This window comes from Leptosomus discolor, chromosome 6 (assembly GCF_034619465.1).
Source record: "Leptosomus discolor isolate bLepDis1 chromosome 6, bLepDis1.hap2, whole genome shotgun sequence".
NCBI lineage: Eukaryota > Metazoa > Chordata > Aves > Leptosomiformes > Leptosomidae > Leptosomus > Leptosomus discolor.
The window spans coordinates 59,591,311-59,614,391 of NC_141396.1; the positions used below are offsets into that span (position 1 = coordinate 59,591,311).

The window sequence follows — 23,081 nt, forward strand, 5'->3', positions numbered from 1 at the left end:
TAGAAAAAGTGGCGACTTCAACTTCTGAAGATCTGTTACATTCTGAAAGGTTAGTAGAGGCTGTTGGACTCTCCAGGAGTGTATTTAGAATATTTAGGAAGATGTCCAAGTAATTGCTGAAACTTACTGCAAAAACTCCCAATCTTCTACTGAAAACACTTTTGAATAAGTAACAGCTTTATTTGAAAGACTCAAGTTTTAAGTAATACTTCTGCTAGGATTTCTAGGTAGTAGAAGCATTGACAAGCATACTCTTCTCCCCAAGGAGCAACAGGACTGTCATCTCAACTGCTAGGAGTAACCTGGAGCTATTACATCAGTACAGTCAGGCAATGTTTTATACCCAGGAGAGCACTTTTGTACATTAAAATCAGATTTGGAGCCAATCTAAGTGATCATTTCCTCAAAGTTAAAATATCACTTTAAAGTTGGCAGAGTCTGAGAGCAGTTTTTAGGTGCTAAAAGTAGCATCACCTAATAGTTCCTGACTTTTTGAACTTTAAAGAGACTTTCCTGAACAGAAAGCTGTATTCGTTTGACTTTTTTTGTGCTAACATCCATGGATGATGAGTTCCTTTTGAGTTAATGCTTACTATATACTTTATTTTTCCTGCTCCTGCTTTGTCCAGTGCATTTTAATGGATTTCCTTAGCTGAAAAGCTTTTACACAAGGAAGAAAATTAGTATTTCCTGTCTCTATCCTCTATAGCGATACTGTCAGCCAAAGAAGTGCTCAGTAGAGCCGTTTCCATGCAAATTCCTTTATTGAATAGGAGGAACTCACAGATTAAGGTATCCTAGTTCTAAAGTGGCAAAATTTATTTTTCGTGTTGTTGAACAGGTAGGTTGAAAATCAGTGTTCCAAGTGCTGATAGTAGGTGGAACCTCATATATATGCCATAAGGCATTGAGGTACTTGTATAAAAACCTGAAGCCTTCATGCTACAAGTCCTGTTGAATTTAGCAGACTGGAATTTAAGAAAAGACTTTTTTATATTGCTTAGGTAATGCAAAAGTCTGTCACTATGTGTAAATTAAATTTCCACAATTTGGTGTATATAACTGCTTTACAGACGTTTTTCGCTGTCTGAAAGGTATAAAACAGCTTCAGTGTTAATCAGAAAAAGGCTCTTAATGTTTAAGGAGTACTCTGTAGTCTCCCTAACCTTCTTACTGACCTGATTTGTCCTAACTCCTATCGTATCATTAAATATCATTCTCTTTAGCTGAAGGTCACACAGTGACAGCAACTACTGGTGTCAAAGTAATAGAGTAAACATCATATCAATTTTGATAACTTCTTTGCCTCTCCTTAAGCTTGTACAAATGAAATGGAAATGGAAAATGGTGGAGAGGACGTGACATTTCAGGAACAACCCATTACTGATGATGGCCCTGGTCAAGAATCAGCTGTTGGATGTGTCACAGATGGTAAGAAGGAGTTTTGCAGTCTGAGAAAATGCCAGTACAGAACCCTTCTGAACCCTCTTCCGTTCAGTAAGGTCTGCAGGACTTTATAAATTTAAGAGGAAAAAGTGCCTGGAAAGCAGTAGGAGACAAATTGGTTCAGTTCTACTATCTGAACTCTCCAGCAAGAGGATTAACTTTTTTGCTGGAGAAGTATTTTATTGAAGGCCAAATCGTCTTCAGAATATTTGCGAAGGAGAAAGTTGTTTTACTTTTTTGATGAGACTGGTTTTCTCCCGAAGCTGGAAATACAGTTAAATGCTTTTGTACACTGGAGGTTTATAGTAAAAACCACTGTTTGTTGCTATTCAAATATGGTCACTCACTCACACTTTCTCTTCAAGCCTTTTTTGTTTGTGGCTGCAAATAACTGGATTGGATTTGTTTCCCCTGGTGTGTTTTGGGGGCACACTGTAGAACTTCTTTCCAGTTTATGTGCTTTGTGGTTGTAACTCTACAAGTATCTTTGGTTAAGGATTTCTTAATTTATTTTTTCCCTTTGTAAATAAAAGATAATTTGTTTAATAAACAGATATACTCATCGAGACAGGGGTGCTGCAGTAACCTATCATTTGTGTTTGGGAATAAATAGATCTTACAATCACACATGAAGTACCAGCCAAAGAAAAGAATACAAACAGAATGGTTTCTGGGTCAAGTCCTCTAAAGGTGTCAGGGATCGATAGCAACGGCAAAGAACTTCCCAGTATGTCCCATCCACTCCCAGCTGACATTGGAGGATGGCTGCTATAAGGGGAAGCAAGAAACCTGCATTTAAAGCCAAAGCAAAACAAATACCTTGCAGGTTAGCTGTGATCACTCTGTTATGCATCACAGCCTGTGGTATGAGGGCCATGATTTAAAACTATCAGTGAAGCCACAGTGATAATAAAACGCTAGGCTTTGAACTGTAGTGGCTGAGGAGGTTGTAGCGGTGTGAGTTTTAAGAGTACAAGTGTAATTAGAAAGTAAGAGGCCTGTAAGAGAATCGGAGTCTATCAAAAGAAGCTACAAGAAGCCAAATTCAGAGCAAAGAATGTGGTTCTCCATGGAATGGATACAATACTCCGGAACTCCTTGGTGAAGAAAGCTGTGGATGAAAAGTGCGTGATTTGGCTCAAGCAAAGGCTAGACAAATATTTTTGAAGGAAATCCATGAGACATTAGTAAATGTAAAACCAGCATTGACTGTTTTAATTTCAGGTGATTTCCCAAAGTCTGAAAGAATGCTAGGAGGGAAATGTGTTTTATTTATACTTGCCTTGTTCTTGGTAGATGTCTGCTTTTTGGAAGTGTTGGGATGGTTGCTTAAAATATATTAGTTAATGATAGCATACATTTTCAATATGCAGAAATGAAAAAGGAGAAGCTGCTTTTAGCTGCCTTCCAGTGCTTTCAGATTCCTCAAAAATTAGTCTTGGGTCTACTATCTTGTCATTTACTCTGCTCTGTTTCCAGGGGAGAAAAATAATGAACCAAACCCATTGACTGCTATAAACATAGGTACAAAGAAAGATATTTATGAAGTATATTTTAAGCTACATATTAAATTCACTTAAGTAAGGTGATATGTACTTGATGTGTACCAAGTATACTTGTTGACCAGTACAAACTGTGTAAGTTTTTCTTTTTCACACTGAGCCTTTAATATGGTTGTACTTAGTTACAGGCATATCACCAGAAGAAAAGACCACAGAACTGGAAACAGAAGTCTCTGTTGAAATTAATTCAGCTGAAATGGAAATGTTTTCTGAGAAGACACAAGCACCTGGTGACAGTCAGACTGAAAAAATGACAGACGTGATGGAAGGTGTTCAAGCTGTAATGCAGCAGGAGGTAGACAAACAAGTGGAGGAGACACAGCTACCGCAAGGTAGTGTGGAGGTATCAGAAGTATCCACAGTAGACTCTCGGTCTCTGTCTTCAGTACCTGAGACCATAACTGTGACGCCAGAAATACAGGAAACTGAAAGTAAAGGAGACATTTGTATCCCTGTAGAACAACAACTGGAAATATTGAAAGTGCAAAACGATGTAGAAAAAGGAGAAACCTGTGAAAAGTCAGAAACACCAGCTCTTCTAGAAGTAGAAACTACTTCTGCAAATGAAGGTGTTTCGAATAGTTCACCAGTTGGAGACAAGCCCTTAAAATCACCAGCTGAGACTTACCCCTCACTTCCCCCATCAGTTAATGTAAACAAGACAAATGTGTCTTCCTCCCCGGAGGTTTCGTTAGACTTGCATTCTGCGCGAGATGCACAGCACAGTCAGCCCCCAGCATTGCCTTCCGCTGCTGGAAGTGCTCTCCCAACGACCTACATATCAGTCACTCCAAAAATTGGCATGGGAAAACCAGCCATCACCAAGCGCAAGTTTTCTCCTGGAAGACCCAGATCAAGACAGGTAAGCGTGTGGAATATTTCGTTATACATCGATGAAGCACATAGTTCAAATTTCAGTGTAATGCATTAAATTCACCTGGTTTTTAGGGTGTACTATGCATTTATTCTTCGAAGCGAATGTGTAGTTTATTTCTTCCAGAAAGTAATTTCATGTTAAATAATTGAGACATCAGATATGGTAAAGGTTCTCTAGTAAGAATTAAAGTTTCTTTCAGTTCATGCTTAGAGCAAAATAAAAGAAAATTTGTGACATTTTTCATACATATGCTACAAATGCAGATATACATAATGCTGTGCCTTTTAACTTATCTCTTGAACTTCTTCATATATGCGTTTATTTTGGCTAGTACTTTCAAAGTATGTTAACTTTCCTGAAACTGGCTTTCTAGAGAAACCTGCAACAACTCCTGCTTCCGTCACGCTGCCAGATATCTTGATTGACATTTTTAATGGTGTTGCAAATAATTTGATGGTTTTGTTACAGCAGCAAATATCACATAGGAACTGTCTGGTACAAATTGTTGTGGTTTGACTGGGATTGAATGTGATAACTGAAAAAAATCCTTAAGTCTGTCGCCTTCTGCAATATCTTGCTCTCTATTCGAGTTGCCTAGTTGTGGGGATAATAGTTCATCCATATGTAGGATTTATTTTGTGTTTTCAAAATTCTGCACAAAAAGTATGTCAGTGTGACAGAGTAGTGTTTCATTTCTGTTCTCATCACATTTTATTTTTAGTCTTTAGGGCTTCTAGGTTGATGATTTCATGCTTTTCTGAACTCAGTGTTAAAAAACCTTTATATATATTGCACAATTCTTTCCATTTTTGCATGTCACCTAAGGGTTCAAAATTCTTCATTCTTAAGGTATCATAGTGTTCTGAACGAGTTAACAGTATATAATAAAGGCAACAAACATAAGAAATTAAATTGGAAGGTTTTAGAGTATCTCTCTACCTCTTTTTTACCTCCATCTTTTTACCTTCCTACATAAGCATGTATAAAACAAATTTTTCTTTATACTCTGTACTGTCTTAAAAATTAAATTTCTTTTCTCAGTTTATTGTGCAAATTGAAGAGGGATGGGTTCTTTAGCAGTCTAAAATGAATTTGGGTTTTCTGTTGGGGAAGTTTATTTGTTGTCTTTTGTGTTGCAGTAAGAGTTGTATTTATTTCTCTGTGTCATTTGCCCCTGCTCTGCATGGGAACCAGCATCATATACTGGTAATAAAATTAGTTAATCACCAGAGAACCCACTGAGGAATACATGAAGGCTGACCCCAGCTGTAAATGCCTGTAGCAGAATAGATACGCATCTTAAAAAAAAAAAAAAAAAAAAAAAAGCAGCTGTAAAAGCAGTAATTTGTGTATTCTATGTACAATAACAGTATAGACATTAACCTCTTAGTACGTGATGTGAGTAATGCAAATAAACCGAAGTTAAATTACAGTTTAGTGTTGGGAGTACCACAAAATCCTAGTCTGATTCTGAAACAGTGTAATCTGTTCAACAGTTTGCAAATTGTATTTTAAAATAAAAAGGTACTTAGCAGCTAGCTTAGCGGTACCAGTTGTAGAATTGGACAAGTTACTTGTAAGATTCATGATCTATCTTGTGAAAGTATGTTGGAAGTCTGTGAAGGTTCTTTTGATTTCGATTATCTTTGTCTTGCACCTTAAACACCTATTAAGATGGAAATTTTGTGAAGCGAATAGCAATTTTCTGGTAAGAAAGCACACGCGTACTTTAAGTCCCAGTACACTTTCTTGCGTTCCATTGATTATTCAGTTTTAGCACAGAACAGCTCCTCGTGGAAATGTGTGAAAAATGGTCTTGAGTAAGGACTGAAAAAAATGGAGGCCCTGTGGATACTTGGTTAGTGAAGAATACATACTTTTCTGACCAGTAATCTAGATTCAGCTTAACTAGTTGGTAGGGCTTTGGGCTTTGGGATCTTTTTCAGACCCTTCATCAGTCAGTTTTTACTTTTGTTCATCTCATTTTCCGTGTTGGCCATGAAGATAGAAGTCTTGTACCTGTAGATAATGTGTCTTTTGAAAAAAGAGAAGAAGCTTGCATATGTTAGATGTTTTCTAAAACCAGCTTTACTATGAGGACCTTACTTCCGCTTCCACTGAGTTTAGGAACTCTGTTTTTATTCTGCTGCAGTTAGATTTTTCCAGGTTGCTGTGTGGTAAGGTAAATACTGTATTTGCAGAAATGTGTATGTGCTTTAAACAGTGGCAAAATTCTGTCCAGTGCTGTGAGTTTGCCATGTTAACGTCCTGCTTCGGGCCTCTGCTGAGGGGCTGAAACCTGTCAAATGATGGTCTGTAGAGTGTAAGTAAGAGATTTAGAAATGTCCAGTTACAGATAGGTGCTTTCCTTTTGAGCAAGATGTGATTGGACAAATCCGTGATAGGCAAAGAATATGTTTAAATGTTTTAGCCTTTGCATCACGCAGAGAAATTGGTTTAGGTTGGGTTTTGTTTTGCTTTGGTTTTTTGATTATTATTTTTGCTGTAACATCCTTTTTTTTTTTCTTTTTTTTTTTTAAAAAAGAATCATGTACTTTTACAAATCAGGAGTTATGGATAGGAGCAGAAGCCTCTAAATCTGTTTGGTCATTGAAGAGCACCTTGTGTTTTTATCTAATTCTGCTCAGTTTATGTCATCTTAAAAACTGCACTTTGCATACAGTGATGTATTTTTTTTTGTTGTTAATATTTGCTCTAGTTCTCGGGAGAAAAAAATGCTACATTTCTCTGGTATTTGTGCCAGCAGCCCTATGTATGACTTTCTTTGTAAGCAACTCATTATGTATGATTTTACAAGCTGGTTCACAAATCAGCAAAAAAAAAGAAGCAGCCTCATAGCTGTAACTGATCTCCCTTCTGATGTTCGCTCTTGCTGCCTTCAGGGCTCTCCAGACGCTGACGTGTGCTGGGGTCTGGTTTGGTTTCCTGATACAAGACAATTCTTTGGGGCAGGTTTGAAGGCAAGTAAGCAGATTTTTGCCAGGTATAAAACCCAAGAATTAAGACCTGTTGTTTCTTTGTGTCATGCTCTACAGATACTTCAAAATGGATGTTTTCTCTCAATTCTGGCTTAGGGAGAGCATCGTATCGGGCAGGTGTTGGCAGCTGAGAAGTGTGCTGCTTTCTGCCCTTACATCTTATTTTCCATGCCAAGTGTGGCCTCACCACTGAAGAAGGGACATAGGCTAAAATGTTTTAAATTAAGTTTAACAGTGTTTCAGTGCTTGTCTGTCCGAAGATGATCCCATTGATTCAAAACAAGTCACAAGTGGGCAAAACAATTCTGGAGGAAAAAAAAAAAGGCTTCTATGAAGTTATAGGTATAGCAGTTCAGAGTAAACCAGGTCCTGTGTGGTTCTTCTCTGGGTGTCGCTAAAGAGGAATTTTGCCTTCTCAAAAGTGCGTTAATTTTACAGGTCCGAGGTCTGCTTCTTTCTGTTTAAAAATAACACGTAATGCTGTTGTGGCGCTTTGTGTCACCAGGTTATGGGATACACAGGTTACCTTGCAGCTGGATGAGTTCTTAGCAACATGTCTCAGAGGGCAGTGAAATAACAGAGAGAAGTTACACAAATGGGATTAGGTTGTTTTTATTGATTACAGAGGTTGTGGCTCCTATACTTGGTGAAGCTAACATTGGATCCACAGCGGCTCCCTTTTGTTGCATTAAAAAATTGTCATTGCAGAACTAGTTGCTTGTCCAGGACTGCACAGATTTCACGTAGATACTTCATAAAGAGCCTGATTACTCCACGGAACCCAAAGACAAGCCAACATTAGCCAATTTCCACAGCTGGCAATATTCTTACCTTTGTCCTAGAAGATTTAAATCTTTTAATATTTAGTTTACCTTGTTGGAATGTCCTCTTCCTGTTAAAAAATTTTTAAAAATCATTGCAATGGGTTATGGAACTTCATAGGAAGAAGAACAGAAAAAAAAGTTCTGGATCCTGAATATATTGCTCCTCAATTTTGAAAGACACATGCTTCACTGGAGTCAGGGGAATCCATATGAAGGAGTAGTTTCTGATTTGGATTTGTTTTCATTAAATTTAATGTATTTTGCCGGGCAATAGGATGAATTATTATCCCTTTCTTAAATCTATTAATACAATGGCTAATAAAATATGTGTGGATAGTTACCCAGTTTCGCTGCTGAATACAGTGTTACGTGTAATCTGGAGTTATTTCCTGTATTGGACCTTAGTAGTTTGTGTGTGGAGTAGGTTTTAGTGATGTGTTTGCCACACCACTACCTCACTCTGTTTTGAAAGGACTAAAACCCATCTCGCAAACCATGAAGACAATATTCTGCTTAAAAAGGCTTCCTGAGTCCCTTCCAGGGATACACTATCAGTGTTGCTGTCGTCACCACCCCTCTCCCCTCAGCTTGTTTGCAGGCTTCACTACTTTGGTTAGAAGCAACAGGAGAAAATCCATCTTCTGAACAGAAGGGGAGCTAGGTGTAAATCTGTAGGTAGGTACAGTTGTACTGATGAGAATTGCTTTGGCTGGTACAAGCTTATTGCACTTTGGAGAATGTGTTTTTTCTGTGTCAGGATAACAACTCCTTCCAGTAAGGTGCACTTCTACTAGCAGCGTTTGTTCGGATAGCATGTTGTCCATACCTTCAGCTATAGACAAGCTTTAAGTCTGCATCCAGCCCAGTGAGAGGACCCTCTGTCTGCCAGGCTTAGCATCTCGCTGACTTCCCCTGGGTTTTGGTCCATGGGCTCTCTCTTTTCTGTTTCTGTTATCCTACTCCACAGTGGAGCCAAATCGTTTTTTAGTTATATCTGAAATGTAGTTGTTTGTAGATCAGATATCTCACTAGTAGCTGTGCCAGTGTGATAAAGTTTTTACAGTGCAGTCTTCAGAGTTGTGTCTGTACAGTGTCTTCTCCATGGAATATGCAGATTCTCCACCCTTGCCTAAAAATTGCAAATTTATGCTGGAGGGAGGCGTTTTTCTGAAGTAGTAGTCTTAAAAGAAATTATCATGTAAGTTTATTAATGACTAATCTGATGTATATATAGTTTGATATAAAACTTCACAAGCAGAATGGATGGGGGTTTTGTGGAGGTGTACTTTAAATGGTATTGGCTATATTCTGTGTGTCGGAAATGAAAAAAACTGAAACAGTTACTTTTGCTACAGCACTCTGTACAGGAAAGCATAATATAAAGTCAGTAAATGGGGGGCATTTCAACATACACGACATTGTAAGACTGGCAGGTAAAGTGTTGAGAATGGTCTGTAGAATAATACTGACTAGAAAAGAACAATCTTCTACTGTTTTTGTTATACCATAAGTATTTTAGAATGCGTTCCATGGAAAATACTATGATTAGAGGTATTTAATTTTCATCATGAAGATACTGGTGATTACGATTATACAGCTCACTATGTATTTCTAGGTGTTCTAAGAGATTTTCTGAGATGACTCTGAAAAATGGAAAGCACCGTGATGGGTTCAGATATCTGTTCTTTCTTGGGTATTATGGCTTTTTTGTTGTCTTCGATTACATGGTACCACTAAGTATGTTGTAGTGGTAGATGTTGGGGAAAAAAAGATCAAAAAGAGTCTTTTTCAAGGATTAGTTTTTGTAATGGTCTTTTTTTTTTTTTCTGAGGGGAGCTATATTTTGAACAGATTAAATTTTGTTCACAACCCTAAGATTACATTAAATATTAAATTGCAAATCCAGCTTTGTGCATGTGCAATTGGAATAGATTTCATATAGCGTTAAGCAGCTAAACACAGTCAGTGGTAATTTAGTGAGATCTCCTGACCCTTGCTGACATTGGGTTTCCTTTTGTTATAATTTACTCACAGCTGTGTTGTTCAATTTTGGGGACTTAAGAATATGATGGAGAATTAGAACTTCCTGTTTCTGTCACAGTACATAATTACTGTCGTGGTTCTGATGTAAATGAACTGAATAGAACTTTCTCTTCAGTGTTGTGTGGTAATAGGCATTAATTAAAAGCCAAAATATAATTAATGCATCTCTTTGATGTAATTCATTTGTTCGTAGTATTGTAGAAGTGTGTGTTTTTAATTAAGTTTATCTGACCAAGAATTCAAATGTTTCTGATCTACAATAAAACTTGGATTAAGTTTCCAATTTAATTCTTAACAATATGGTTCATGAATCATACACAATTAATTTTGTTTTGTGAGATGGAATATTTCATATTCAGATTTAATATTCTATTAGCTTTTTAATCTTTTGAATATACTTAATCACTAGAGGAGTGTATCTTTTTAAAAGGAAAATAATTTTGTACTTCCCAAATAGGAGTAGATAGTTTTAGTTGTTCATTAAGTATTTTCAGCATGTTTGAGGTCTTGAATTTTGACCCTTAGCCAGCATGTTGCCTCTCTTACAGATTGATGTAAAGATTGTTTCTACGATACACAGATTTTCTTTGTGTTGCTACAGATTTTCTTTGAGTTGCCATATTATAAGAACAGTCACTTATTATGCATTATGAATTTTAGAAATACAGGGAACCTGTAACTAACATTCAATGGAAGTTCTAACTTTGTCATGCTAAAATGTAATGTTCTTTGATATTAAAAGTATGGCTAGTATAGTAAAGGTAAATTTCCTGTTACCACCAACCTGCTCATGTGGTTGCTAACTAGTGTGACAGTGCTGAGTAGAAACATGAGGTTTTGACAGAGGTGTGATTCATAAACTACAGTCCTCTTGGTGATAAAAAATCAGACTTCAGTCTGCCTGGTGGAGGTTGACTGTGGGCTCAGGGAGTGGGATCCACCCACCTGCAGATATCTGCACCGTTGAAGACCTGCTGTAGTCACCTCGAGGTTCCCGTAAGAGTTGCTGGAGAGAACTAGGGGCATGTAGGGTGAGACTAACCTGACACCTTCCACCCTGTGCGGAGACATGTCCTCTGCAAGCACCCATTTCTCTTTGCTGACCATGCAGGGCCCAGAGTGATCCAGCACAGGTAGAAAGTGATTCAGTTCAGCAGTCACCCCAGGCGTGTATCTAGGTAGGTGTATCAGACCTCTGTTTCCATGGCAGTTTGCTTGGTGCTGTTATGTCATGAATGTTACACCCTTACGTCCTGGATGTGGACGGACCCTCGTCCATCTCTTAAGTTTGCAGGTGCAGAAGGCTGAGCAGAAGCTCAACATGATTGCCCTGTTAGAGGTCTTTGATCCTTCTCATCTGCGGCGTTGTCTGCGTGATGACTACCTAAGTGAAAAACTGGGATAGCAAAATCTTAGAATTTAAGCTGTTCAGTCAAGCATACTCACTTTAACCCAAGTGCAGATGAGCAGTTGCTGGCACTAGCCGTTCAGCTGGAGTATTTTTTGGAAGCACCTTGGCAAAGGGGAGGCAATGATGGGCAAACATACAGGTAGTCTGCTGGGCACTAAGCAGTTGGTAGGTTGTGTGTCTAATTACTGCTTTGTGTGGGCAGAATTGTGAAGTTTTTACTTTTTTTTTTTAAGTGCTATATTGTCCATATTCCCTTTCCCACACAGGCATAGCTGATCTCCTAGAAAGCAGATTTATACTGACTACCACCATGTCCACGCTGTGGGTCGTACCACTTGGACAACGTTGGCAATTTAAAATGCAACTTTTATGCGTAGTGAGGCTTTTAGGTCACTGACAGACTTTTTGTTTTGGATGTGTTGCGCCCATCTGAATACAGAGCTGTCTGAGCAGCTGTAGGTTACTGCCTACCCAGCTCTGCGTGCAGGAGGCGTCATATCAGCTTTTCCTCATCTGCTCGAGGGTAAGCGAGCTGTTGGCTCGTACTCACCTTCATCAGCAGATTAAGCTAACCTGGCTGTGCCTTACATGGATGAGGGAGGTCCTGCCCATGATCCGTCTGGCCTGAAATCCGTTGAGGGGTAGCGCTGTTTTCTGTCAGCACAGCTGTTAGCAGAATACCTATTTACAGTCTGAGATGAATGTGTGTTTTGATGAGTTGTTGATTTCAGAGAAACTGTTTCCCACACATTCTTGATGGAGAATATTTCATTTCAGAAAAAAACCCAGATTTTGCAAAGCTATCTCATTTTTCTTAGTGCTTATTATTGTATAGACCAGTATTCAAAGGCATAAATGTGTTTGGGCTTGCCTGTGTGAGCAGTTATGCATGTGGGAGTAGTTGGGACCGTTAGTATGCATGAGGTTCTTCCGTGTCCACTATCCAGTTCTACTGCTGAATGTCATTCTCAAGAAGGTAAAGCTGGGCTTTTCATCTGTTTTACTTCTTATCTTGGTATTCATTATTTCTTACTCTCACAAACTTAGGATTAGGAAGACGTATTATCCTTTAACTGTTCTAATTAGTTTAAATTTAGAATGAAGTTATTTATGATGGCTATCTCCTGCAGTCTTTACTCACAGTTCAAGAAAGTCTTCCACAGATTTCAGGGTGTATGAGGAACTTCAGGATTTTTTTTCTTGTCCATCTTAGCATTTTCTCCTTGTTTTGCCCTGTTTCTTGTGACAGAGTTATACAATATCACTGTGATGGGAAGTATATAAATAGGGATAATAATTAATTAAAAAGAGTTTGTAGGTACACCACATGGATGTATATTATTACATGCGTATAATAACATTAACATTTGATACCACAGCATAACATGAAAACACTGGGGTGAAAAAAACCTTAGTAGTGGGGTTTTATAATGGTTTATTTGAGACAGACTTGCAGGAAAGAGATATTTTGTTAATTACCATGGCTGTTTTTCTTTTCTTTCTTCCCAGTGGTTTATTTATATTCCTTTTGTTTCACACACTTCTCAAACTAGTTGTTGCTGTGATTGTCAGCGGTTTAGACTCAAAAGTCGACTAAGGCCATCTGTTCTTTCAAAATGTGATTTGAAGTGTAAAAGGGGATGTTACCATCTCAAACTACTGTCTTCATTTGATGCAATAAAATTTAGGGATATAATTTGTCATGGTGTTGCTATGATTGCTTGCTTTTGATTTGTATTATGCTTTGTTTATAAAACTCATTTTGTTGTACTTAACCATCAGTTGGAGGTTAATATTTGTTTTAGTGAATGTTTCAATGAGAACCTAAAAATTTCCCACCTTCCTCTCACTCAGTGAACTAATTGACTACTTAAGTTAACGTAGAAATGCCTATGCCTGCATGTGCTTTGCTTTTCAGATTCTTTTTTGTTGCTTGCTTTTTTTCCTTTTTCTTTCTTTTTTTTTTTTTTTTTATGTTGCGAAGTTTTATACATCTATTTTCTCACCTACCGTATCCTAGGGGGCTTGGAGTACCAATAATACAGTCAGCCCACCTTCCTGGTCCCCAGACATTTCAGAAGGTCGGGACATTTTTAAATCCAGACAGCTTCCTGGCAGTGCCATTTGGAGCATCAAAGTGGTAAATAATTTGAATTTATTTTCATGTATCCGTTGCTATCTTTCTGCTGTAGAGACTAGTGATGAAATTCTGTATCTCACAACTGAATTAATCTTCCATTCTGTTACTGTTTAAGGCCTTCAAAAATTCCTGAAACTCTGGAGCTTTCAGGTTAAAAAATGTATGCTTTCCAGAGTATACAGTAGGATGGCATTGCCCTGATTTTCAATGGCAAAGAATAGTTTGTATTACCAGTTTTTTGTGTGTGTTGAGTACTTGACTTTTTGTGGTTGGCTTTAAATAGCTGTCAAAATAAATTACCTGAGAAGGAGAATGTCCTTAAGACTGGCAGTAAGGTAAGCCAGGCATGGAGAGGAGCAGAGATCTGAAGGGTGGCTTGAGTTTGTTGCTGTGGAGAAATCTTGCAGAGTGGATTCAAAGTGACATCATTTTTAGCTTATGGGGGAATAAATAACAACTTTCCTACCTGGTTAGATGGACCGAAGCTTGTATCCACAGTGATGTTTACCATTAAAAACATCTGAAGAAACTAAGTGGAATTATTATTTTTAGATAAAGGCAAAAAAGCTAAATGATGAAACTCTGAAAAATAGCGGTAGCTTCCCAATGACTTATTTTCATCTCACTTTAACTCTCATGCTAATTTTATTTTAATTTGACATTAGCTTAGCTTTTGCTGCTTCAAGCATTAATTTTCAGCTTAATATTCAGCATTAACATTGATACAAGTATGTGCTTATTCCTGTTACTAGTTGTGTGAAAATAACAATACTGATACCTGATCTGAAACAGACCAAATAAGAAACACTCCAGAAGAGTTTACCTCTTAAAAATTGATGCTTGTATGTCCTGTGTGTGCATATGTATTAACTCCATATAAATGTAAGGACAACTTTTTTTGTTTCACCTTAGTACATATAAATACTCCAGCTCTGAGTAGCATCCTTCCTTGCACTTCATAAAATAGCGTTGCTTTACGTTACCTCGTTGTGTAAGAGTAAGTCAGTTTAATTTCTCTTTCCATTAATAGATGGACATTAATAAAATTTTAACATTGGGATGCTTGGATTCTCCCTTTAATTATGACCATAAACTTCTATATCTTCTTTAAAACAGGAGTTGGCATATTTGAAAAACAGTGTTGGTAATACTGAGCCCATAGTGCTGCTTTCCATCCAGGGAGCTCCTGTCTCCATCAGTAGAGATTGTTCATGTCTGTTGGCAACACTGTCCCCAAGGAGCTTTATAGTTCTGTCAACATTGTTTTATTGAGTAAATGTTTTGTCTTCGCATTAGAAGTAGTTTCCAGCAAACGTTTGGATACAGACACCGTATCTAGATACTCCGTGGATGGAGTCAGGCTGTATTAGGAGACAAGATTATTCACAAATTTGAAATGCAATAATCTCATTGCTTATTTCATAGTAGGAAAGCTGCTTATTTGAGTATATACCGTAATTATCGTCAGTTATGCAGATCAGAGCCTCTGAAACATGTTGTAAAGAGATACATCCAGATACAGCCATAACTTGGGGACATTGTGAATACGTTCTTTTTCTCTCGGGAAATGATTAGCGAGGGTTAGGGATCCTCTTTATGTTTAGTTCATTTTGAAATTAAAAAAAAAAAAGAAAAAAGAAAAAAAAAATTCAAACTAAGTGATAGTATTACAATCAGGTAATTATTATTAAAAACGTACTTGCTTTTCCACAGTTACTTGTAGCTGAACATGCTGTGAGTACTCCAGAACACACAAGACTGCAACTGTGCGCCTGCATCTAAAACAAGGAAGGGGGAAAAAGCAGCTGCCTAAAAATCAGTGGATATTTTGTAGGAAAAACATCATGTTATGGGGAATGTTGATCTGAGTGTAATTGATATAATTAATATAAAAAGCTCTGTCTGTATCAGCTGAATTAAGAGAGTTTTGTGGAGCCAGCTCCTGCTTTGCTTTGAGAGCAGGATTGAATTTTAATAAATTCCAGTTTCGTTTTACTATTCATAGCATAAGAAAAGCATCTGTGATTGCAGGTAATCAAGTGTCCAGACCCTATTCAGAAGTCCCATGACTGACTGAGCTGACTGTTTAAAAAGAAATGAAAAATAAATCATAGAATAGAGGATATTTATTTTGGATACTGTGCAACTGTGGAAAAAAATATATTTCCATATTTTCAGTTATTCCTGAGCAGAAAATAATCATTTCTGGTTTTGGCTGATGATAAAGGTGGTTGTATTGTATCATGTAAGTAGTTAAAGGTATTTTGCAATGATTTATGCAGTGACTTCATGACTCTGGCCTAGTGTGCTCTTCTTCACTTGAAAACATAGAGTGGTTATTTACTTATGTTTTTCCCTAGATGCATTGAACAAGTTTGAATCCTGTATAATGAAAGAACTTCACGTTACGCTTACGTTGTTATCTTACATTGAATAGGGCCGTGGATCAGGATTCCCAGGGAAGCGGAGGCCACGTGGTGCAGGTCTTTCAGGAAGAGGTGGCAGAGGTAGATCAAAACTGAAAAATGGAGTCGGGACTGTCGTCATTCCAGGGGTAAGTTATGTTGTAGTCTGATAATGCAACATCATTTTGTTCAGCCATAAGTCTTGTATTAAAATACTACATCAAACCAAAGAGCGCTAAAAGCAGAGGTATTTGATGAAGCCTGGCTGTTATTAAGTGTTTGTGGTGAAGAACTAGAGCACTGTAGCTTAATGGACCTGAAGCAATTTTATGCTGCTCTTGCCACTTGAAGGCACAACTGTTGGGAGTCTTGGAGTACTCCTTCCATTTCCTTGGGTGGAAGACCTGCTGGGTAAACGCAGCACTCACTGGAACAACAGAAAAGGGGAGAGCAAGGCTTGTGCCTAAGAATGTAGCAGCAGCCATAGCAGGTCAGAACAGAGGTTCTTCTACACAAGGGACCAAAACTGAGTGCTGGGGGGGAAGGGTGCAGAAACAGAAGAGGCCTGGAGAAAGAGACATTTCAACAGCTCGTGGCTTGGGGACTTGCATTCATGGGAGGTGGTATCTTTGTTTCGGGCAGCCTGTGTTGGAGGTTTCTTTCATGAATTTCTCTATTCACTTGTAAAAATTTTTGGAAACCTTGTTAACTTTTTTTAATTCTACAGCTCATCAGCCTGTTGTTTTAAAATGCTGCCTGCTGGTTTCACTGCCGGCTCCTTAGTGCTCTTGCAGAAGAGGCAGGAGAGCATTGTTTTCTGTTCACATCCTCCGTCTATGCCACTCAGTTTCTGTAGATCTCCTCCTTTTCCTTCCACTCTTTCCTTGGTAATCTGGAGAATCTCAGTATTTTGAGTTGATCCTTGTATGGAAGCTATGCCATATTTTTGATCATGCCTGTCGGTTGTTTTGTCACGTTCATTTTTTTACTTTTTGGACTTTGAGCTGCCTTTTTATAGCCTAGCACTCAGCTTTATGAAGTTCTTGTGCAGTTCTTCACAGTTGTCTTCTGGTTTTTATTACTCTGTTTTATTACTGTTGGCAAGCTTTGTCACCTTGCTCCATGCTTGATTTTTCAGATTGAACATGAGTGTGTTGAACACCACAGCCCCTTAGCAGACATCCCTATCAGATTTCCGCTAGTGCTCTTCTCCCATGTAGAAAACTGATAATTTAATCTACTCTTTATTTTGTGTCTTTTGTCAAGGTAGGGACCATTCTTTTAATTCTATGTCAGTTTACCTTTTTTTAAGGAGCATTAGTGAAGGAATTTGCCACAAGAATTTGGTAACAAAGGAGGTTAAGTCAGTCAGATTTCCCTGTCCCCAGGCTTGCTGACTCCTTTGGAGAGCTCTGTTAGATCCTGATTTACCATGATTAAAGCTTCCTTGACCCTTTAACAAAATATGATATATATCAATGTGGCTGCAAGTTCCCTGTTATGATCAAATGTCAGACATTCTGTAGTACGGTACACAGCTTCCCTCCAGAAACCTGTGAGAAAATGGTAGTTACATTTGCTGTCTCCCACTCCTACGGCACTGAAGTGATTCTAAGCAAGTCGTTGCTCACTGCAATGGGTGTGGAGTCCTTTTAAAATTCTTAAATCTTGCACAGTCCTGGTCTGCTCCTTGTAAGAAGAGGGATTTTGGTATGAAAATCTGTTGGAAGTCTGGACTGCAAAAAATTGTGGGTTTTTTCCTGCTATGGACTTGGCTTCTATAAACATTCCTTTTAAAGTTTGATTATCAGTCAGATTTTGAGAGGCATCCTGTTCCTCAAGTTCAGAAGGACTTACTCATTTTTATGTCTTTATGAAGTACTTCCTCAGACTCTCTTTAGAACTGCTTTTTTGCATTCTTACATGCAATCTGTTTGAGTTTATACAGCATAGTGCCACTTTTTGCTGCCTATATAATAATTCCTTGGAGTACTCTGGTATTCGTGATCTGGGAGAGGAACAAACACCTCTGTCATTGTTCCCCTTTGAAGCTTTGGATGGTCAAGACTTGTAAGCAAATGTAATTTTAAACGTATAGGGTGAATTCCACTCAGGTTAGTCATAGGTACCTTATTGAATTGGAGGCATTCACAGAATTATTTAGTTCTCAGTACAGGAAAGACATGGACCTGCTGGAGTGGGCCCAGAGGAGGGTCACAAAAATGATCAGGAGGCTGGAGCACCTCCCCTATGAGGACAGGCTGAGAGAGTTGGGGTTGTTCAGTCTGGAGGAGAGAAGGCTCCAGGGAGACCTTACAGCGGCCTTCCAGTGCTGAAAAGGGGCCTGCAGGAAAGGTGAGGAGGGGCTTTTTAGCAGGGCCTGTTGCGATAAGATAAGGAGTAATGGTTTTAAACTAAAAGAGGGCAGATTCAGACAAGATATACGAAAGAAATTTTTTACAGTGAGGGTGGTGAAACACTGGAACAGATTGCTTGGAGAGGTGGTGGAAGCCCCATCCCTGGAAACATTCCAGGTCAGGCTGGACGGGGCTCTGAGCAGCCTGATCTAGGTGAAGATGTCCCTGCTCATTGCAGGGGGGTTGGACTAGATGGCCTTTAAATGTCCCTTCCTGCCCAAACCATTCTCTGTTACAAAGCACGGATTTATACTTAAAGGGAAGCTGGATTTAATAGAACAAACTCTTAAAAATAGGTGTAACTGAACAGAGGATATTGAGTTAGGTAAGCTGCTGTAAGTACAAAATGGCCATCACTCTGAACTATTTCCTACAGAAATTTGGTCCTGTGACTCATCAAGTAAATGGCAGCTTCAGAGTTCTGGAGCAGAGATGTGCCTGTCTTGCGACAGAGTAGGTGAAGGCAGCAGTACCAAGAGACCGGCCTTTTGCCAGATAAACATTTGAAATGGGAGTATTTTCAGCCCCTTTCCATGAGCTGGTTCTTACTTGGCGTGCGATCGTAACCAGTGGACGACTACGCAAAGTCGGGAATACCTTGTTATACCTTGGGAATGGGGAAGAACGTGGCTCCAGGTTAACTCAGGCTGGGTCGCGGCTGGCAGTAAGCAAGCGTCAGACCTGCAGTGATTCAGTCCTTCAGGTTCTTCTCTTTTGTACGTGCAAGTAATTCCAGGAACTTTGTGGAACCTGTGGAAATACATGCAAGGGAAAAGCTCTACCTGAACATACCAAAAGGTGGTTTTGGGTGTTTTCTGGTTAATTACTTAGTTACAACTGCAGTGCTCTCAGCCATATAGTAGTTAAAATGCATTAACAATATATTCTGGTTTTAGCTGTTTCTCAGTAAATGCTGATTCTCAGCAACAGTGTATCAGAAGGATTCTTGTAGCTGTTGTAAGGGTATTTACGTTTGTCTCCAGAGTGATGTTCGGATTTTTAAAATATTTAAATTATTATTTAAACAAAACTATCTGTGTAAGCCTTAAACTGTATTTAAAATAATCTACATTTATAAAATCAGAACAGCTGGTAAAACAAAGTTCTAGTTCTCTATCCTGCGTTTGTTCCTTTGTGTAGAACTGTGTGCTCTTATCTTCCAAAATTCCATGGCAGCTACTGGTTCAGAGAGTAACTAGTTAGGCCTGTTAATTTAAATTCATGGGTAGCCAGTTCTGCATAGCAAGGCGTGCATGAAAGTCAGCGCACAGTTGAAGTCTTTTTTTTCTTGTTGTTTTTTTTTTTTTTCCTGAGAAGCTGTATGTGTGTGTGTGTACGCTGAGTTAATAAAGGGCAGGCCAGAGAAACAATCAAAAGGAGAATGACTGTCTGCAGTAAGAGCTTCTGGATGGAGATCAAAACAGCTGTTTCAAGTTCAGTGCAAGTTTCTATGAGCAAGACAGATAAGCCTCATAAAAAACCTCTACTTACGGAGAATATCTTAACTCTTGTAACTTAGAACTCTTGTTTATTCCTCTAACATACTTGGAACATTGGCTAAACCACATTTTAGGCAATATGGGACAAATTACATTTCTGCTGTTGCTCTTTGAATTAATACTCAAAAGTATGTCGCTGCAATTAACTTTTTGATGAGAACTTCAGTGTTTATATGTAGGGAACAGAGCAGACTGGTCACAGTATGACAGTTTCTGCTTAGTGATTTTTTTTCTTAGACTGCCTCTCTCCTTCCATTTCCACTTTGAAGTGCAATGGGATAATGTATAAAGGTGAACAAAGGAAAGGAAGAGAATGTGTCTGTAAAACTAAAGTAGTGATAATGCTTGTACTGATTTGAAAATGTGAATTAATATACTAATTTCTGATGAAGGTAGCTTTTTATGAAGGTTCATACTGTATGAATAAGTAATTGCAAAGCTTGTGTCCTCTGGTGCTGTTAAAAAATTAACAGTTTTACAGAAAAAGTTTCGTCTTGTCTCATGTCTTAGAAAATGTGAAGTGCTTGCTATTTATGTTTTGTGTTTTTTTTAATAGGTCACAACTATGGATATTTCATCTAACAAAGATGAGGAAGAAAACTCGATGCATAATACAGTTGTCCTCTTCTCTAACAGTGACAAGTTCACTCTCCATCAGGTTAGGATAATAGTTACTGTCTTTTCATTTTTTTTCTCTGCTGTTAATTTGAAAAAAAGTAAATGAGTGTCCTTGTTAGGAGTTAAACTATACACCATACAGTTGGATTTTACAGTTATGCCTTTTCAGAATTTAGTGTCAGGCGTGAGTTGAAAATGTGCTCTTCTCCATCGTTTCAGGATATGTGCGTAGTTTGTGGGAGTTTTGGCCAAGGTGCTGAGGGCAGGTTGCTTGCCTGTTCTCAATGTGGTCAGTGTTACCATCCATACTGTGTCAGTATTAAGGTGAGTGCTTTTGTCACATTAAAAAATTACTCGATTGCACTGTTTTCATACTGTACTTTAATAGCACTATGCTACCTTTGGTTTTGTGGTAATTAGGGGAGTCATTAACGTGTTAGATATTCATCAGTTAATGTGACCATTATTTGTATGCGACTTGTGAAAGACTTTAATTAAATGTCATTTTATAGTATGCATTGCCTCAAGAGAAATTAACCTTTTTGTAATTTCACCACCATAAATAGCGCTGATTATCCAGCAGTTGGTTAAAATAACAGTTTGAGATATAAGCTTAAAACCTAAATACAAGCAGAATTAAAAACAAAAAAAAAAATTATACTGCATCTTCATTTACTAGGGGCATAAGGTTTAGTTGATTCAATTTGTCTGTTGGCTGTCAGAATTGACAGCAGTTGGAGTGGTTAATTAATACATTTTACATTCATTAGTCTAGGAGAGAATGTGTGAAAATTAAATTTGAATGGTACGAGGTGACTTAGCAAGCACATAATAAGCTATTTACTGCAATATATATACACTGTACACTCTTTCTTGTTTATTATGTAAGTACATCTCTGAAAGTGGGATTTTTTTAAACATGTCACAAAACTTTATTTTAAATGTGCTTTACAAAATGCCATATGCGTATTTCATGCAACTGTAATTTGGCTTTGTGTTTATATACTACTCTTACATTATTAATTACAATAAACGAGTTGTTTGCTTCAGATGACTGCAGCTCCAGCTCTGGTTATCACAGATAATTTAGGAAAGGTACAGGATTTGTAGTGACCTGAATTCTGGCTTTACTACATAGCTGAAAAAAATCAGCCGTGTGTTGTCCTTCGTCCCCTACAGGACCAGCTACTGTAAGGGCTAAACTGTCCTGCCTGTAGATGCAGTGCTGTCTGTATTCTCTGGTGTGCTAGTTTATCCGAAGCAATTATATTCTGGAACAGTATCAGATGTCAGTAATTACAGTTTCTTTCTGTTTAATCCATTCCTATTTATTGAAGCTTCAGAAAGTCTAATTGATAAACAGCTACTTGTGATGTGGGTAGTGTGCAGAGAAGAGCATCCTGTGCTCCGCTAGCCAGACCTTAATTTATACAATGATCACACTTCATAGAGCACTTTTCGAATAATTTTCACCTTGCCATTTGTAGATTACTAAAGTGGTGCTTAGCAAAGGTTGGAGGTGCCTGGAGTGCACAGTGTGTGAAGCCTGTGGGAAAGCGACAGATCCGGGAAGGCTGCTGCTCTGTGATGACTGCGACATCAGCTACCACACGTACTGCTTAGATCCACCCCTGCAGACAGTTCCAAAGGGAGGCTGGAAGTGCAAATGGTGTGTCTGGTTCTGGGGTCAGGGATATTGACTGCTGGCCTCTTTTGTTCCTTTTTGTCTCTTTGTATTTGCAATGTCAATTGAACTGTTTTAACTGTATTTAAGTCAGGTGTATTAAACAAAGCAAACAAAATACTTTTGAATTGTTTCATTCAGTTGTCAGTTTAATAGAGAAACTGTTATCTGCTCTTAATACTGTTTCTTCATGCCAAAAACCACTTAAGTTAGAGGCAGACAAAATTTTCCTTTTGAAACTCTTAGCCAAAAAATTTCCAGTTTTTCATCGGGACATTCATTCCAGTGTTATGTTGGAAAAATGAATGGTGCTTCACCAAATTGTTCTCAAAATAAAACCCTCTGAAAACCATTAATTTTACTTGGGTTAAGCACAAACAGAATAGACCTTTCGCATGATTGAGTCTCCGTACCTCGAAGTGAATGGCAGCTGGAAGCAGGAGCTCCTTTGACCTGTTGAGCTGTTACAAGCAGCCGTCTGCCTGTTTCTGCAGATCGAAGGGTATTCTTACTTAGGAGCTTACTTTTAAAAGGGCAAAAAATGTTGGTGGTGTTCAAAATCTAAATAATCATTTTCATTCAATTAAAATATTGTTTGACCTGAAATGAGTTCCACCCCCTCACCCCCTGCAATGGTTAGTGATGTAAAACTTAATTCCTCGCCCAGTTCTAAGGAGGAGGGTTTTAAAGCCACAGAATAATCTTCCTGTGAACTGAAAGTAATGGATCATTTTGTCTGTTCTGCAGGTGTGTTTGGTGCAGACACTGTGGAGCAACTTCTCCAGGTTTAAGATGTGAATGGCAAAATAATTACACACAGTGTGCTCCCTGCGCAAGTTTGTCTACCTGCCCAATCTGCTATCGCACTTACAGGGATGAAGAGCTTATAATTCAGTGTAGACAATGTGATCGGTAAGGATTTCTAATATTTTCCAGGTTTTTCATGTTTAAGACTTATTTTAATTTTTTTCCCCTAATGTAAAAATGTGAAGATGAAGGGAATGGTCTTGTGGTAAAGAGCACTGGATTGAGTTTCAGAAGCCTCTTATTAGTTCATTCCTAGTTGTACCACAGACTTAACTATACGACTGGGCAAATTAATGAAACACTCTGTGCTGCGTTTTCCCTCTCTGTAAAAAATAGAACTAATTTACCT

The 23,081-nt window shown here is 38.3% G+C and overlaps 1 protein-coding gene across 5 annotated transcripts in view; it reads left to right on the forward strand.

Moving 5' to 3' along the window:
• The window catches only part of KMT2C (lysine methyltransferase 2C), a 207,159-nt gene that overhangs the window by 118,119 nt on the left and 65,959 nt on the right, over positions 1-23,081 (forward strand). For 3 of the 5 annotated variants that reach the window (XM_086466929.1, XM_086466926.1, XM_086466927.1), the window contains 8 exons: positions 1,318-1,431; positions 3,131-3,870; positions 13,183-13,302; positions 15,740-15,856; positions 20,180-20,281; positions 20,461-20,565; positions 21,729-21,910; positions 22,673-22,837. In XM_086466929.1, the coding sequence (XP_086323055.1) occupies positions 1,318-1,431; positions 3,131-3,870; positions 13,183-13,302; positions 15,740-15,856; positions 20,180-20,281; positions 20,461-20,565; positions 21,729-21,910; positions 22,673-22,837 (1,645 nt within the window). The remainder of the gene's footprint in view (positions 1-1,317; positions 1,432-3,130; positions 3,871-13,182; positions 13,303-15,739; positions 15,857-20,179; positions 20,282-20,460; positions 20,566-21,728; positions 21,911-22,672; positions 22,838-23,081) is intronic. The other 2 variants (XM_086466930.1, XM_086466928.1) reach the window with 1 other exon arrangement.